The 19460-nt window shown below is 37.0% G+C and overlaps 1 protein-coding gene and 1 long non-coding RNA gene across 2 annotated transcripts; both read right to left on the bottom strand.

Moving 5' to 3' along the window:
- Positions 1 to 1404: 1404 nt before the first annotated feature.
- On the bottom strand, positions 1405 to 11776 carry LOC108673569 (mitochondrial-processing peptidase subunit beta). Its single transcript, XM_018161421.2, has 9 exons — positions 11646 to 11776; positions 8277 to 8498; positions 7652 to 7828; positions 5912 to 6063; positions 4887 to 5071; positions 4043 to 4218; positions 3334 to 3441; positions 2587 to 2790; positions 1405 to 2057 (listed from the first exon to the last, which is right to left on the bottom strand). The coding sequence occupies exons 1-9, from the start codon at positions 11718 to 11720 to the stop codon at positions 1917 to 1919; spliced, it is 1440 nt and encodes a 479-aa protein (XP_018016910.1). The 5' UTR covers positions 11721 to 11776; the 3' UTR covers positions 1405 to 1916.
- Positions 11777 to 15133: 3357 nt separating this feature from the next.
- Positions 15134 to 17905, bottom strand: LOC108673570. Its single transcript, XR_001930985.2, has 3 exons — positions 17564 to 17905; positions 16671 to 16774; positions 15134 to 16005 (listed from the first exon to the last, which is right to left on the bottom strand). It is a non-coding gene; the product is annotated as an uncharacterized LOC108673570 (long non-coding RNA).
- Between the last annotated feature and the right edge of the window lie 1555 nt (positions 17906 to 19460).

Genomic DNA, 19460 nt, shown 5'->3' with positions numbered 1-19460 from the left:
TTTTTGAAATTTTTCGATTGATTCCCTTTAAAAAACACACGTTTGTGGATGCAAAATGCGTCATTTGACCATAAATTAAACTTTAATAATTAGGTCTTGCGTTTTGCCGTACAGTATTTTTTCACCTGATCAAATGCTAATTTTCTTATTCAATTGTTGATCCAAAATCGTTGCCCGAGTTCAGTAGTCTCGCGCTGTCGGACGGCAGGTATATACATTTCACTTAAACGGGGATTAGAGAAACAAAACACACAACAAGGCCTACAGCGGTATAAATACATGTCTAGGCAATGAGAGAGATGAAATTCCAAATAATTGGGAATTAAATAATGAAACTTAGCATCCACCGGAATTTGGTCGTAAAATATATACATTTACCAGCAACTAGCACCGTGCAGCTGTTCATGCTCGCTTATCAAGCATGTACGTATGTACAGTGTACACTCAAGTAAACACACACATGTACATACACACATTTAAACAAAAAAAAAAAAAACAGCACAGGAAAACTCGACGATGGTGTTTTAGATCAGATCATTTTTTTGTGATGTTAAGATAATTTTTTATCACATTTAGAATTAGTTTTCTACCATGTTAGCAAATTTATACTGGCTGAGATTATTTAATTTGCTTAGCATATATCATTAATAAAGTTAAATCGTACTCAATTTTTTCCCAATCAATCGTTACCCGCACTCTATTTTTAATGGCTGTACTCAGTTTTTCAATCAATTATTTGCACTCAATTTTTTACTGACTTTACTTAATTCCAGACTATTCACTGGAACACTTCAGTACAGAATGCAATAACACAGTTGAACCGGCATTTCGCTTTCATAAGATGAAGGGCATAAGTTTCTTTCGCTTTCACGAATCTTAGTAAAGCTAACTCCGCGTCTCCCATTTCATCGAACCTCCAACGTCTAGTGGATAGAGCAGCTGAAATAAAATACCCAACGCAGCTTCTCTAATCTTTTCGTTGCAGTTAGTGAGACCGTAAGCATTTATGCCTTGTAAAATAAACGCAGGGTAATGAGGATGGGCGAGTCTAATGGGATTCCAATGAGGATTGATGGGAATTCTTATGCAGGGAAGATGATGTGATGCCATGGTTGAATTAATACATGTATTAATTACAACCATGAGGTGCTGCTATCAGGCGATGCGGTTAAGATCATAATCCCTGATTGATATGTGGTCACCAGTGCTCAATGGTCCATTAAGGATTATATAACAACCCAGTAACTTGAGGCAGTAATGATTTAGAAAGGCTTTCATCAATACTTTCAGGAGGTTTAAACATCAACAACTTGATTTGGGGGAGCTTAACCCTGCATATAGCAACGAGAAAAACTTCTCTGAAAATGTCAGCATGTCTATACAGGTTGAAATGAAACCATTGAGTAAATTCCTGTGATTTATAATTTGTAACTTATGAAACTATTTACAACAGTCACACAGCGCCGCTGGTATATCCCTGTACATTAAATAACTGATGACGATATGGAGATGTTTTCGTAGACATTTTCGCAATTAAATTTGTACCTTGGCGGAGGTATTGTTTAATCACCTTTCTTCTCAATTGATGCAACAAAATAACTTATAACAGCTTAACAAATAACTGTAGCTTAAGCTCCACGAAAAGCATGAGTGGCACTTGTTGCAGACATAAGTCTTTGCTCACTCATTCTATGGCTGTGAAGACAAAAAGTTTTTGCTCTCCGATTGGTTCTACAATTAGCTCTGCCATTTAATATGCTGGGTAATTCACCTATCGAATGTCTAGTTTGAAAGGACATAAAACTTTAAATGAATGATATCCAAAGTCATGCCCGCACGAACAGGTTCTTTTTCGCCACTATGAAAACAATACAATCAAAAGAAAAATCATGGGTTGGATATTGAGGAAATTTACTTTAGATCCTGAGCCAGTAGAAGCCAGAGCGCAGGTTGTTGTAGTCACGCATTTGCTCGATGGGCCCAACACCGACTTGAACTGGGCACTTGTCGTAGATGTACTTGGTGCACACTTCGCGCACCACCTCCGCATTCACAGCCTGCAAACATAAGGACCATCGTTATTATCACATTTACTCATTGATGAAAATTAGGTTTTTAGTCTGTACTAATTTTGCTCAGTTGATATCCGCAATATATTGATTAGATGCAATGCATTCGAATAAGCATGAAGAATAAATATTTAACTTTTGTTTAATTAAGAATTTTCTGCTGAACAATTGTGGCCGTAGCACATGATGGATTCTTCTGCTGTAAACGAGTTAAATATAGTGTGCAAAAAGTTTAATAACAGCGTTTCCCTCGTCTTACATTCTATTTTTTTCAACATATATCAGTTGAAATTATCGTAATATAATTTATGAACAAACAGGTTCTCATGAACGGAGGATCAAAAATTGCATTTTATCATCAAACCCAACACGAACAAAACCTCTCAGAGCCATAAAATATTGTAAGAATTTACAACTATAATTTGATCCATAAAACTGACGTTCATACACATTATCACGATAATACAATAATAAAAAATACTATAACAAAATTTTCCATCTATCATTATGCACATACAGCAATCCTGGCATCCAGCTCGGAGAAGGGAATGCGGCGGCCATAGCAGAGAATTTGACGACCAATGTCCTCGCAGATGGGCGTGGTGCCGTCCAGTTGCAGCAGCATGTTGGTCCGCAACATGTTCTTGGCGCGCTCCACTTCAAAGTCGGTCACTGTCTCGCACAGCCTCATCCATTCGTGTTGAATGTTGAACACAAGGTCCTGTACACGAGAATTTTTAACAATAGAAATATAAACCATTTCCCAACACCAGGCTGCCACGAAAGCATCAAATAGGTCTTGGATAGCAGCACGGGAAAATTAAATAAGAATAGAAATATGGTGTCCCGATACCATATTTCAGGAAAATAAACATTTAAAAGAAAGGATGTTGCCGCAGATGGATAATGCGACCTTAACAGGTCGAACTTGTCAATGCACGAGTTCCACCAAGAACGCAATAATACATAATATTCATAAAATACACACTGGAACAGCAATCAATAAACATTTTGCCAAACTTTCATTGACGAAAAAAAAAATTCTGTCTAAGAGGATTAAGAAAGTAAGACAGAACATAAATAAACGACGAACGACAGGTCGAGCGATACCAGCAGTGAGACAAACGAGGAGTCAAGAAAAGGAGAGTCGCAAGAAAAAATACAAAATAGAATTTTCGACGAAGAAAGTAATTTGTTAGGAATGTCACCGTAAAATAATGAAGGTTTGAACAACAAAGAAGTGACGTCAGGAAACAACACTCACAATGATCTTCATCTTCTCAGTGACGAAGTAGATGCCCCAGAGACCCGTATCTTTGTAGCAGGTGTTGAATGACTGGTAAGAGTGAGCAAGCGATCCCTCAGTGCATGCCTGTCGTAAGAATAAAAGCTGTATACACAGGTCTGTAGTATACATTATAAACAATGGTACTCAATTTAGGAAACGCATTTATTTTAATATTTTTCAAATTGGTACATTCACTTGTTTCTATCACTTTAGTATTCAGGCACACAAGCTATTACCGGTACTCGTATAACAACGATTTCATGCTCCAATTGAATTAATAACGTAATATTATACTCAGATCTTCTGGGACATAATCAAAACGAGATATTAAATGGATGCAATTTGAACATAATAAACAGAAGGAAAATAAGATCGACAGAATTATTTTACAAGCCCTTCTTTCTCAGAAGCAAGGAGCATGAATAAAGTTTGCAGTGCATAGCAATGATGTCTCTGACACTGGCATGGTTGACTGTATTATCTTACAAATCTCAAGTTCCCTCAAACACTGAGCATGGATAAAGTTCACAGCGTTGCATTAACGTCTCTGACCTTAGCAAGGTTGACTGCAGTGTTCGACCATGAATAAAGTTCACAGCACTGTATTAAAATCTCTGACCTTAGCAAGGTTGACTGCAGTGTTCGAGCATGGATAAGTTCACAGCACTGTATTAAAATCTCTGACCTTAGCAAGGTTGACTGCAGTGTTCATGCCGCCGCCGTGCGTTCTGTCCCAGTTGCCGACGATGGTATTGGCGATCATGAGAGGGATGTTGTCAGGGTTGTTCCATCCACAGCCTTGTACGGCGATCGCCATGTACGCAAGGGGCATGTCGTCGTCACGAACACGAACCTCAGAACCTGAGTAAAAAAGTGAAAATTTCTTCAAGTAAATCAAGTTAGGTTATAATCATGATTATGCATATTTGTCCTCGAGCACATGTGCTCAGGAACTTGAGAAATAAGAAGTATGTTAATTAATAATTAATATAATCATTAACAGACATTAATAAATCAGATGGATAATGTCACAAGGATGACATAATTCCGGACCAAAATAAATAAATGTTCTTTAATTATACAATTTTCACAAAATTTTGGCCATGACAAAAAACTTACGAAAAAAATTTCAAATAATATCTGCTTTCAGGCCACGCAATTATTTCTAGTTGAATGATTAGTGACAGAAGTGAACTGATATAGGGTCATGCTTTTTAGAATTTGCGGATAGATAGCAAAAAATAAGGTGATCGGTGTCGCGCACGAGTCATTATTTACTATAAGGCGAAAATCGAGGAAAGCATTGAGTGGTGACAGTTGGAATTATCTTGTCGCTAGGTAATCCTAATTTAAATTAAGAGGTAATTAAAATTTTCGGCGTTGGTTTTATGAAAAAATTTCCTTTACTACTGCTTGATACGCGATTACAAAGCCACGTTCTCTATCATACAAAAAGCACAACCATAAGCCGAATGTTACTTAGTGACAAAAGAATCATGTGTGTATAATAATATGATGGGCAGGCTGACCAGTGTAACGGCAGTAGGAAGGCAGAGATGGGATATCCCTATGAGAGCCTGTAAGGCCTTTGAAGTGCTCCTTGGCAAGATCAGTGAGGGTATTGTGGTCCACTCCCCCAGCGCCCGCCAGCACCATGCGGGGGCCTGTGTAGTGTGCTTGGATGTAGTCCACCAAGTCGCGCCGACTAATTGACCTGAGAAATTAAGTGATATTTGAAAATATTGCGTACAACATATATACCGAATTATAAAAACTATTGCAATGGAAAAGTCTCGAGTTTACTAAGTTACCTACAGAATTTGTAATTAATATTACATATGACAGGATGAAATTAAATTTGAAGATAGATGTTCATTTTCATCAGCAGGTATTCAAGATAAAAAAATTGCATCACAAAACTACCGGTATTATATACTAGTCAGTTTAGCCCAGCATTGTCTGGGCTTAATAAATTGCTGAAATTTAAAATCCTCTCAACCCAAATGCCATTATTCTAGTAATCTCTAATTCAGCTGATAATAATAAAGCGTATGTATCCTAATTAGGTAAAGACCATTTCAAACTCGCATTTTACATAGAAAATAGGACACCAATTGTATTCTCGTTTCAAAATAAGGAAAAGACTTTTGCTTTCTATAAAATAAATTTATGTTTACCCATCGCATAATTAAATTCAAATTTTCGGTCTTATGCTATCGTCCCTTTCCTCATAACATTTCCTATTCTCCCAATAAGAATGAAATTTCAGTTTTTGGTTAATGTAATACATGATAAGTACCTATCATGGATACGCGTCAGAACAGCCTCGACCTAGTTGTGGCACCAGGCTTCAAACACTCTCACCCACCCACCCACTATGAGACTAAAAAATTTACACAAGATTTGGGCTCGTGGCAAAATGGATATTGATTGCAACCAACTTGCGGCTGCCAAATTTGAATAATTGAAGTTATAGTGTATTACAATTGGAAAAATAATTGAAACAAGAACAAAATGAAAGTTCCACATCCTTGGTAAGAAAAATTGAACTTACTGAATATTCTTAGTAGGGCCAAGAATGGTCTGGGCAAGAGGAGTGCCCTGGAAAGCAATGGCGTGCAGATGATCAAACACCACCTCCTGCATGTTGCCTTCCACCTCCTGCATCTCCCGCAGGATTACGCCGCGCTCGCGCTCAATCTCAGCCTGCACATGCAGAAAAATTTTACTGAACTAATTTCGAGATGCAGAAAAATTTTACTGCAGAACTGAACTAATTTCGAGAAACGTCAAACGTGCAGTCATGAATATGAAATCTGGAGACTCCGAAAAGTATCTGAACCGACCTCAAAATATTCCAATCGAGCAGCTTCATCTCAAGAACATCGATGAATTGAACTGGCTCCGTGACACCCATGACCACAACGTCACACCCCGGACTATACTGAGCAATGGCCATTGCAAAGAAGTGGGAGTTCTGCGAGAGACCGGTGTAATCTGTAAATTTTGCCCCAAATAAGGTTGTAGACTTCTTCATTTTTTGGATTACATTCGGGTGATTGCAGTAACAACTACGACATTGGACAGTCGTTTCTCCTCCCACCAGAGACAAGCTCACAACCAGACCAGGTCTCAAAGTATTACAATCGAGCAGCAGCATCTCAAGATCGTCGATGAATTCGACTGGCTCCGTGACACCCTTGGCAACAAAATCAAACCTCGGACTATATCGAACAATGGCTCCTGCAAAAAAGCAAGAGTTTTCCAAGAGGCCGGTGTATTCTATAAATTTTACTTCAAAGAAGGTGGTAGACTTCTTCACGTTATGGATTACATTTGGTTTATTGGAGTAACAGCTGCGACATTACACTGCTGTTTCTCCTACCACCAGAGTCAAGCTCACAACCATAGCAGGTCTCAAAGCATTATCAACAAGCAAGTTCATCTCAAAATCGTCGATGAATTCAACAGGCTTCGTGACACCCTTGACAACAACGTCAAATTCCAAACTAAGAGCAACAAAGGCCCCTGCAAAAAAATGCAGGAGTTATCCGAGAGGCCGGTGTAGTCTATAAATTTTGCTTCAAAGAAGGTTGTAGACTGCTTCATGTTTTGGACAACATCAGACAAATTGGACTAACAATCAAGACACCGAGCCGCTGTCTCGTTAGTTACCTTCAAACTGGAGGGCAGGTGAACCACGCGAGACAAGCTCACAACTAGACAGTCACTCGCATTGTGCTGAGGGTGCTCACCAGCATCGTGATCATGCAGTGGCCTGACAACAACCGACCGGCGATAGCTGAACCCCTCAACTCTACAGATTGGACTCCAGCTATCTATTTTCTGACTACCAAATTGTCTGAACTCTGGAAGAGTTTTCCGAGTAGTTTTTGGTCCAAAATTTTACTGTTGTATCTTACTTACTTATATTATGTACTAATTTCCACCAAAATGTCAATATTTAATGCCTCTTCTAACTTGAAAATGAATGTTTGTTGCATTTGAAACGTCGTTAATAAAGAAAAACTACTTCCTGAAACTTGCCTTTTGATCTACCGTCATCTGAAGAAAAGTTCCACTCCCAGATAATATAAATCAACGAATAATCTGGTCATCAATAGCACGTGTATAAAAATTTTTTACTACAGTATATATACGTATGCCTTAATCTCGGACAGTTAGAAAATTACAAATGAAACAAGACGTTCCAAATAGCCCATAATATACTACTAGTACAGCCATAATAATAGTAAAATTCAAACTTTTGTATCAAGAGGAGCCTGGAACAAACCTCGCCCAACTTGCTGTTCTGTACAATATCAGAAAGAATCTCTACAGCACGAGGAACGTCCTGGCTGAAACACTTGGCATAGAACACAGTCTGCTCCCGTGAAGTGTATGCGTTCAGATGAGCTCCCATGTTCTCCACTTCCAACTCCAAGTCAGTCTGGCTGCGCTTGTTAGTGCCCTGAAAGTTTCAATCTGTATTAATGAGTGAAAGTAAGATATTTATTTCTACAAACCTAAACTCAAAATAATTTTAGAAAGCAAAAGTACGCTGAAGACATAATTGTTTTGTTACCAGGAAAAGACTCTGAAACTTTGATGATAAATTACAAGAGCTTGGTGTTCATGTGCAAATACTGTGAACACACAGGGTCAAAGAAAGTTTGAATTTAACTAAAAACAGTAACTATCAGAATGAATGACAAGATATCGAGAAAAACAATGTAACAAAAATGAATAAGAATTATTAATGAAAAGCCTCAAAAAATGATAATAATGAAGAGAAAAATGCATAAATTGATTAATTTTCAAATCAAGATATCAATCAACTGCTTATGATGAAAAGAATGCCAGCAGAAAATCACAATTATGTTGATGATACAGAAAAACCACCTATTACTTAATTTTACCTTGAAGGCCATGTGCTCCAGAAAGTGGGCAACTCCATTGTTGCGCTCAGTTTCATGACGAGACCCGGTGTCAATCCAGAGACCAACAGTTGCAGTTGGAGCACCCGAGTCTTCAGAGGCAACTTTCATGCCATTGTCAAGGACAGTGAGTCGAGTTGCAGGCACATTCAGAACTGCTTGTTCATAATCAAGAGCAGTCGATGCAGAACGCCAGAGTGCAGGCTGCCAGAAAAAATAAATTGAATACATGAAACCAGGGTTGGCAATGATTAAATCATGTGATTAAATCACTTGATTTTCTTATAAAAAATCATGATTTTTTATTTTTTTTTATTTTCTCATATTTAAATATATTGAGTTGCAGTCTTTAATTTATATTGAGGCATTGTTATTCATGGTTTAGTATAGATGTACTATGAATCACAAATTGGTATATAAACTTGTTACCTTTAGCGTGTATTAGGTTCCAATAAATTGAATGTTTTTGGTACAGAAGCATCAAGTGTGCAATACATTGTATATAGCTAGCAGCTTAGCTAATTCTTATAAGGCTATAAGTAGTCATTAACTATTTGACTATTTGTTATAGATTGATTACAATATACAATTTAAATGTGTTAGCTAGGTTATACAGGGTGGGGCAGAACTGATTGAACAGTTTTGAGGCAAAATAAAAGAGAATGGAGGTACATGAAGAAGAAAGTTTATTTTCTTCAAGATTAGCATAACATACCATTTAAAATACTAGTGTTTTGAAAATAATATCAGGAAGATGGGGTTTGTTAGCGGCATCACACTGTTGGAGTCATTCTTGGAAGTTTTCTACAGCACGTTCACACACATGGCAAGGTATGGTCATAACCTCTGCTGCAATAATCCGTTCCCTTAGCTGTGGTAGGGTGTGAGGGTGACTTCTGAACCCCTTTCTTTTAGATGTCCCCAAAGAAAGAAATCGCAAATGCTCAAATCAGGTGACCTCGCAGGCCACTGTAAATCACCACTCAGAGTCTCGGAACATGCATTTCAAAACATTGAGTGACATTCAGGCTGTGCCCCATCCTGCTGGAACCACACATCTCCCAATGCTTCATTTTCAACAATGTTTTCCATCATGAGCTGCAAGAAATTTTGCAACTTTGCAGCATAGCAATCAGAATTCACTGTTATGGTTACTCCCTCCTCTGAGAACGACTCCAACATTGTGTTGCAGCTAACAGCCCCCATCTTCCAGATATTGTTTTCAAAACACAAGTATTTTAAGTGGTACGTTATGCTAACCTCTAGGAAAATAAACTTTCTACTTTATGTACCTACTACCTCCATTACTCTTTTATTTTAACTCAAAACTGCTCAATTGGTTCCAGGGTTGGCAATGATTAAATCAAAATGATTAAATCATGTGATTAAATCACTTGATTTTTTTATAAAAAAATCATGATTTTTTTTTATTTTTTTTGATTTTTTCATATATTTGAAAATATTGAGTGGCATTTTTTAATATATATTGAGGTATTGTTATTCACGCTTTAGTATAAATGTACTATGAATGACAAATTAGTGTGGGTTAGAACCTCTTATGGGGCCCAGCAAGTCAAGTTATCTGCAGAACATCAATCAGCTAGAGAATCAGTGTGGTGCGAACTTAATCTAAAAGGCAAAGATAGCCTCCTCATAGGCGTCGTGTATAGATCACCAAACAGTTCTTCTGATAACGATAAAATACTAAACAGTCTTTTACCTTTTTTAGCCATCCATTATGATCCATATACTGTTATTGTTAGTAGGCTAATTGCAACATAAAAAATAACACCTCAAAAATACAAAAAAAAACTGAAAAAATAAAAAAAATCAAATAAATCATGACAAAATAAAAAAAATCATTGATTTTTGATTTTTTTTATTTTTTTAAAAAAATAAAAAAAATCGCCAATTTGGATTGGTTCTGCCCCTGTGCCCCACCCTGTATATCTCTAGACTCTAGAGAGGTTGAGATTGTATTGACCTTTAAGGCAATTAGAAAGATTTTCCCCCCTAATACAAGTAGGTATTCTAATTAAAATATTTAATTTCAATCTTCAAACATGTGAATTTAAAACTAGAAACAAAACAATTATAAGACTATATATAAAATAATTAAATGAAGTAAATGGATATAAAATATTTGAATTGTGCACATGTTTATTTCAAACAGTGTTAGCTTTTCTTATAACTTAAGTCTTGCTAAGTCGTATGAGGTTTGTTTGGTTTAGTTATCGCTCAGTTTATGTTTAGTAGTAGGCCTAGTTCAAGGCTACAACTTATTTTTCATGTTAATTTTAGATGTAAACAAACCCACATTAAGTTTGTAAAATTGAGTTCAAAAACTCACAGTCAAGTGGTTGAAATAATGGGAGCAAAGTCACTAGCCTGCATGGTGGCAGGGAATTATTGTGAATACTTATGCGTTTGCAAGAGCATCGCCCGGTCCGGCTCAGCGGGGGGGCTGTCTCTTATACACATCTAGATGTGTATAAGAGACAGCTCTATGACTTGTAAGTTGTATACTATACAGTCGAATGAGTCGATAGGATTTCAAGTGGATGCCTGTCTCTTATACACATCTAGATGTGTATAAGAGACAGGTGTAGCTGTCAGCTGACTTTCTTCAGAAGTGCAAAAGCTTTTGCCGGTGAAGGTGTTTTACGATCGGTCCGTAAAGAAGCGTTGATCGGTTCAAAATGACATAAGAACAGGTTCTTTTGAATAACCTATGGATTGCCACCATGTCACTAGGTACTAGGTAGGTTATCATATGTTTAGTTTTGTTACCAGTTCATATGTTGACTCCTCTTAAAAACCAAAATCATGACATTCTTAACACTTTAACAGATATGGGATAGTAGATTAAGAAAAAAAAAAAGAAATCAAACCTTCTAGCCTTCTAGGTATTTATTATCCTGGTAGAAAATATGAAAAAATCACTTGATAGTTGATTATTATGATTAGAAATTTACAGGGAATTATAAACTAAGTCAAACTGTCAAAAGAGATGGTACAAAAATTCATAACTAATATCTCTATAGAGTAGACTAGGTAGGACTGTAGGTAGGTATGGCCCAATTCAGTAGCTAACAATATTAAGTTATGGGCTTTTCAGAATCAAGCATTGGCATCAGTTTCATTAACCTAGAAGGTTTGAGTTTGAATCTAGATAGATATTCGATTAAGAAAGAAATTATTCTTACAAGTCATTTACTGATTTAGTGCATTTCGGATGCAAAAATTTTTGATGTACCTACCTAAATAGTTTCAACATTTTATTAAAGTTTCAGCCATTCAAATCATTTCTTCATTCTTATTGTTGCTTTACTTTGCAAAATTGTGTCTTACCTGCACTGAAGAAGCTCTATTAGAATATTTAGTGAATAATTTTCCTGCAGGTCTCAATATTCTAGATGCCATCATGAACACAACCACTTCACACAGTCCTGCCGTGCTTACATCGACTGATGCCAAACTAGGCCGGTTACCATGATGCGCAAAAGAAAGCGGGATTATCAAATTATAGCAATAATAGCCAGTGCCGTTTTCCCTTTACGCTTGTTCCAAATTTATATCTATGGCTTGACAAAACTCCTAATGAGTAATTATATTTCACTGGGAAATTATTGATAAACACTTGTTAATCAAGGACGAGAAATGCTCGTTAAGCAATGCATATAATCACAGGGAATTTTACGAAAGATTGAATAACACCTTAGCGACGTAAATTATTCGGCAGAAAAAAGTGTATATAAAGCATATAGCAACAAATATTGAGATTCTTTTAGCGTAAAAATATTCAAGGACGCAATGCGGACTGTGCAGGATCAGATCAATGAAATGTATCTCTAGAAATACTGATCCAGCGATTACATAACATAAGTTACACAGCTATGTCGGGGCTAAAGAGTAGGCCTGATGTGGCCTGTCGCCAATTCTTACTTTTCGTGACTTGTTCACAGAAGATCTAAAATCGTGTCATTTGACTGGATCTCTTCAGGACTGACGATAGTTTGAAATAGCTACTAGACTCCCACCGGGTTCGATATGGTGCTAGGCATTTCAAGTCTGAACATAAATGGGCAGGGTGGCTCAGTGGTTAAAGTTCAGAGTACCAGGATTGGCGGAGAGAGGCGCGGGTTCGATCCCAGCTCTGTGCGCCAGTTTCTGGTCAGAATCGGCAAGGAGGCCGGGCGGTTAAGCATAGCGGAATTGTAGCAGTGAGTTGCGAGTTCGAGACCGCAAAATGCTGTGAATGTTCTGCGATGTTAAGAATCGGCGACAGGCCTACGGCCATAACGCTGAAACCGCTATTATATATTTTTCCATATTTCATACTCGGAGAGTCAACGACGTAATCGGGGAGGCTGTTCCACATGTCGGTGATTCGAAGCGAGAAGACATGTTTTGTTTTGGTCTTCAAATGCTTGTACAATGTGCAAATCAATTTGTTGGGCCACCGGTTTTGTGTTTTTTTTTTTTTGCCTGGAGGCGTTCTTTTCTCGGGAAAGAAAAATTAGCCGCCACGTGTAATTAACCAAGAAATATTACATATTCACAGTCGATATAACTAAAAACATCTGGATAAGAAGTGTCTTGAAATTTTAGACTCTAATACAAGCATTCAACAAACTAGATTTTGCAGTGCTAAAATAATTTTATAGCGATGCTAACACAGTACTTCCACTCTCATAAAGCGTACAAAAAGCTTCAATTGGTGGCGCAGTTCTTCTCAGCATGTGAAGAATCCCAGGAAAAAATTGCGACAAAACCCGAAAGTGTTGAACTATCATTAATGTCACTAACAATCATAAATAAATTATACATATCTTCTTACCAATCTGCACCTCGTTAAGAAGACGAACTCCGAGTATGAACGCCTTCAAGAACAGACAATAAGTCCAGCAGCTATCTCAATCAATCGTCACTTATGGAAAGAACGGGTTCCAAAGGGCGGATCCCTTGTGAGTCAAGTCAAGAAAAAAAAAAAAATCAAGAATCGGCAACAGACCATGGGCCTATTTCTCCAGTGCCGACACTTCTATTCTATTCTATCTTCAGCACTACAGTCCGAAGCTTAATCATGGCTTGGGGAGAAGGTTCTGGACGTCCCATTAAAGGCCTGATGGTACCAACAAAGCGTAGTTTACTAATGGGCTATCAAACAACTGCTTCAGAGCTCCGGTTTTTCGACTCATCGTCGCGTAAAAAGATCTCGGTAAATTTACATAATACCGTTTAGTTGAAGGAAAATTAAATAAAAACAATTTTAACGAAAACGTTTTATATTATACCAACAAATAAAACCCTCTCATAACGCATACAGTACCATATAAACAATTTATTATTAACATGCATTAAAACGAGGCTCTTCGAAATGTTTCGAGCTCGGACAATAATACCTTATGATGTATTAGAGAAGCGTATTTAATTTGCGACCCTGTTGATTATTGCAATTATGGAATGCTACTTAGGTGTACTAAAATTTGAATAATGGAATGGTACAAACTACAAATTAATAACATTTAATGCACAAGCATCTTACACAATATATTTCACTTCAGCTGCTTTGAATTCGCATATTTGGCAAGAGAACGTTTAACCCAGTTACTTCTAACGAGCAAGTTACTATGAAATGACAGCTCAATCTTCTTACAGGTATCATAAACCACACAGATTTCATTTTTGATTCCGCTAAACGAAACGCAACACTTCAAGCCACATTAAAACATACAAAAACAAATACATGCCAGTCGTATCCTACTTCAGAACTGATTCACCGATTAAATTATTTTTTGTGACAAAAGAAGTCAAGGTTTTGAGCTTCTCTCGTTGTAATTAGTTTGTTAAGGGAACTCCCGACGGCTCAGGCGGCCGCTTAGGGTGTCTTCCAGCTGCATTCTCGAGAAAAATTTTACACGGAGAACTTGTGTTGTGGTCGTTGCTGAGGAGTAATAATCGTTGCTCAAACTATCGGGACGTTACTGAAAAATTAGCTATTTTGTTTGAGCATCTACAAGAGCATTACATTAGATTTATATAAGGTGCTAAGTCTTGAATTGGAAGCACTCAAGCCAACGTACGCTCACGTATAAGGCCGTGATATTATACAACAATGACACATTATGGCGTGAACAAGTTCAGTGTCGATCCAGCATTCAGTACAGTAACAAGTTTATAATATACGTTTAGAGAGCTCAGTAGAACGACGAAGAAAGAAAATAACATTTATGTTGGGCAATAGACACGAGCGGCCTGGTGAACAAATGATCATTACCTTCGGTTCGTCTGCGTGCATATAATCTATCCAAAAAATATTCTGAAGCGATCAATTAAATGTAAATAATAATTATCCAATAGTGCAGTTTCAAGATAATATGATCGCGAGTTCTTCATATAATTTTATGCTGCATGTGAATTTTACAAGACGATAAATTATGCAAAAATAATTTTCATCATCAACCCCAAAAAATCAAGTACCGTAGGTACCATAGCTAAGCTAGAGCGCATGATGTTAAGTGTTTAATTATTAAATACGCCTGCTGTGTGAAACTTAGAATTTTGTGGTGTGCTTGCATCCAATACTCCAATTCACAGAATTACATAGTAAAATATAAAGCTCCTTCAATAAACAACGATAGACGCAAGATATAAATTCAAGTTGTATAATAACGCAAGAGTAAAGGTGTGGACAAGGATGAGAATCACTGGCGTGTTTTACGAGGCCAAAAACAAATCAGGTACGAAAAATTAGATCAGTACCGTACTCACTGCAGTGAGTGACAGAAAGAGCATTTTCTCACGTCCGTCCATCACGGACGGACGGACACCACGGACGGACGGACATGTAGAGCACAATAGCGCCTTTTTTCCATAATTGAGAAAATATGCGAAAAAGAAGCTCTGTCTCAGTAGCCAACTCTGCTAGCAGCTCGATATCTCCTCGCGCTTGATATCATACCGTTCACAAGCGAGGTGTTGACGTGTTGTCATACCAATGCTAGAAATTTAAACTCAGGCCTTATTTGAAAAGGCCATTCAGAAGGTTTATGCAGAAAAATAAAGATGTATTCGGAGCAGCTCAGATAAGCTGTGGATCTGAGTGCATCAATATCGAGTGAGCGCGCGTTGCTGCGCTACACTGAAGGCAGCACCAGCGTCACAACCGAGTTCGGTCGCGAGGGAGAGCACCAGCGTCACAACCGAGTTCGGTCGCGAGGGAGAGCACCAGCGTCACAACCGAGTTCGGTCGCGAGGGAGAGCACCAGCGTCACAACAGAGTTCGGTCGCGAGGGAGAGCACCAGCGTCACAAGAGAGTTCGGTCGCGAGGCACGACAACATCGTACGGCAATCGTTAAATCCAGCAATCGTGCGATCAAGTGGAGATCGCGCTACAGCTACAAGTCATTTAGTAAAATACTCCTGGCCCTTTGAAAGAGAACTAAAATTGAATCGTCCCGAGGAGAATATAGTTAACAGATGGCACGGTCGTTACACGATGGTGGCACGTTAAGTCCTCAATATTTTTTCTTTTTCGATTTGGCAAAATGGTCAGGTGCATTCCACAGAATTGACAATGAGAAGACTCCAAACACAAAAGTCTGTATCATCCACAGAAGTGAAGTCAGTAGCGTAAGTCCATACCGGAAACTGAGAATCAAGGCCACAATGCTCTCACACACATGGATCCCAATTGTAGTCCACATCCTGAAACACAATAGCAATAACTACAAGCGTTCATGGGTTATTTTCAGATATATCTCTTTACGCTAATAAAGGAATCATTGATGTGGTAAAGCCTGGAGTACATCTGATAGAACTCTTTGAAGAATTTCAACTTGTGAGATGACAAATTATGAGATGAACTGAAAAATATCATGAACAAAAAGATATGTTAAAATTAATCGAACAAAAAGAGTATATAAATGCAGCATGGTTATACCAGAATAAAAATAAATTATTATTTATAATAATATTTATTATTCTGGTATTATTTATACCAGAAAAAAAATTATACCAGCTTAAGGAGTGAGTGTATAATTTAAATCCTGTAATACAATGGTCATTTTGAATGTATTTTAGTTCTTTTGGGTCCAGGATAAAAAACTAATCCATCATAAGAAACCAACTACAAATTTCACAAACCTAATTCCAGAATGCATGCAGAATTGAGGAAAAATACATGAGTTATATGAAGACAGATATTTGATAATGAATACTAAACTCCAATATTATGAAAACAATAAATAATACTAATACTAATACTAATATGAAAAAACAAAAAAATAATAAAAATAACTATAACTATTTTCTTTCAATGTCTCCTATTAAATTTGAGTACTTTTCATTTCTGAAATTTGCTCTGAACTCACCCTAAGTTGATCCAAAAAGCAAAGTGGGCATCACAATACACAATGACATCAGCAATGGGGCTGATGACAAATGATGGAATTTCTTTGGGTGATAACCAAACAAACTGAAAAAAAAAATATATATATATATAGGTATATATTTTAGAACAAAAACATTATTACCATTGATCATATCTCGATTATGAATTTGTAAAATTTTGGGAGTTTACTTAATTCATGGAAATATATATGGGTGATTGGGCACATATTCTCAATAATTATGGTGTTAGGACATAACCTATAAATTTAATTTTTAAGGTGGAGTTGCAACTCACTGAAAATGGGAGGTTGCATTAGAGAATTGTTATATGATTTAAACTTGTAATATAAGACTGGATAGAAAATCAGGAATCTAAGTTTAATTTCATGAAGAAGTTTAATTGGGATTCTGTGTTGAATGTAGATTTGAATTTTACTCCTCTTATTATAATAATTAGTCAGAAAATATCAGATGGAAATATTTACTAAATTACTATATTAAATGGGATGGGATTCTAAAAATTCATGGATTATATATTTATCTGTGGCAGCAACATGTTAGCCTACTAGAAATGAGATAGTGTGCCTAATTGTTTACTTGAAACAAAAAAGTTGCACAAATATTTAAATTGGAATTTGATTAAGTCTAAATTTTAGAGATTTAGAATTACTGAAATCTATCAAGAGCAAAAATTTTTAATAATGATGGAAAGACCTCAGAAAGAGACAAGAAATAATGATAATTAGCAGAATAAGAAGACCTTATATCTATACATGAATAAAAAATAATTGAGGAATGGCATATTGCACAGATAACTAACTTTTTTATACAGATGCTTATTATTATGATTTTTAATAACAATATTTCAACTTACATAGAAGAATGGTGTAGCAATTGCCATCAAAATGAAACCAAACAGTGATGGTAGCTTAAAAAATGTTGATGGAACTCTAGAGCCTTTACTCGCCATGGCAATGTTTATTAAGAAATAATTATTGGCTGAAACTGCAGGGGATAGATGAATATAAATACATCCTTACTCTATTAGCACAAAGGATTTTTTGCAATCACTGAACAAGTATGAAGGACTTTTCCATAAGCATATACCAACAATATTAGTTAAGTACAGCATACAATAGATTAGCAATTAGCACAATACTCAAAATGAAGGTAATATGGAAAACAAATAGTTTACATATGCTTAGCCACATTTCCTTGTGTGAAAATTACATACAGATAAATGGAGATAAAAAATCACAAACTTCTTTGTGATCTCGGCTACTTGGGTGGAAACTTTTGAAACCTACCTACCTGCCCTTGAGTGCCAGTGGTCATGATGGCGCCAATTAGGAGTAGGCAACCAAAAGAGTGTTTAACACGTTGGCCGCGATGTGCGCCATATATGTACACGCTGTACTTCTCAAAATCGCGATGTGTACACATGTGGTACATTCATATGAAAAATACATATTTTTATAAAATCTTATTACTCTTTCAAATTTAAAATTTCAATGATGCTATTAAATAGGCATGTTAGGGAATGCTTTGAAGTCAACTACTGCTTAGAGAAATAGTTTTATTGTCAAATGCAAGTAATACAAAAATTACGAAATTTGTGTCCATTGATGAAAGCGATATATGTATCTATCTTTGCATGAAAACAAAATAAAATATTTTTTTATTTATCTGAAACTACAACACTGGGTGTTGTCAACATCACCCAATGTTGGCAGTACGTGATTGAAAAACAATTATCGCACATGTATGGTTTTCCTTCACAGTCATCAAAATATTTTTGTACCCTTCGCGTTTCACCTTTGCTACGGCACTTCCCTCATTTGCTGAGAGTATGTTGTAGCATTCATGGCAGCGCATCCTGGCTTTAGTTCAAGTTGGTTCAATGAAAGTGGGCTGTCCTCTGTCCCACTCGATAATTTGAGATATACATCCTGATTTTTCTCTTTCTCTGAAATGCTGCTTGTAACAGAAGCTAAAGACAATATATACAATGAATGATCTCTATAAGGTAAATATAACTGAACTAACAATGTAAATACCCTCAATTTTATTCAGGATTATGAAAACCTGGACACCAATCTCTTTCCATAGTAATTTCCATGCGTAATATACATCGTTCACAAAAAGCTAAGAGATACCAGTAGTCATTATGTGTGCAATTGTGACTCAAAACTAATGTAGATTTCTTGTGCGCATCACTCACAGTGATAAAAGCGATAACTTTAGGCGTTTTTCCGCAATATGAGCCATAGATGCATGTCTTTGCTTGGTACACATCACTCGCAGTATTAGAAGTGATTACGATAGGCGGCGTGAGCCAATATGAGCCACAACAGGCATGGCTTCATTTGGTACACATCGGCAGGAATAATGACGAATTTCAACCCTGAGCAATGTGCACCAAATGCGGCCACGAATTTTACGTGACACAATGACAGAACATACCCCTGCAGAGCTGCACACAACTTTTCTCCTTGCTATCTGCCGGGTAACTGAAGATATACAAGTTTGAACCTATCGCCCGTACGGCATTCGGGCCAAATCAGCAATCGCGGCCAACGTGCAATCGCGGCCAACGTGCAATCGCGGCCAACGTGATTGATGGCATCTTTATTTGATCTGTTCAGGCCATTATAAAAGAAAACAAATGGTGGATGGGCTATGGGCTGGAGGCAAGGGCACGGTCATAGGAGCTGTAAGCTTGCAAGGTTCTGGTGAGCTGACAGGGAAAACTACCAATTCAGTGTGGAGAT

The sequence above is a fragment of the Hyalella azteca genome, unplaced genomic scaffold, assembly GCF_000764305.2.
Source record: "Hyalella azteca isolate HAZT.00-mixed unplaced genomic scaffold, Hazt_2.0.2 contig1740, whole genome shotgun sequence".
NCBI classification, from domain to species: Eukaryota; Metazoa; Arthropoda; class Malacostraca; order Amphipoda; family Hyalellidae; genus Hyalella; species Hyalella azteca.
The sequence above is the reverse complement of the archived record's forward strand: the minus strand, read 5'-3'. Positions and strand labels throughout refer to the sequence as shown.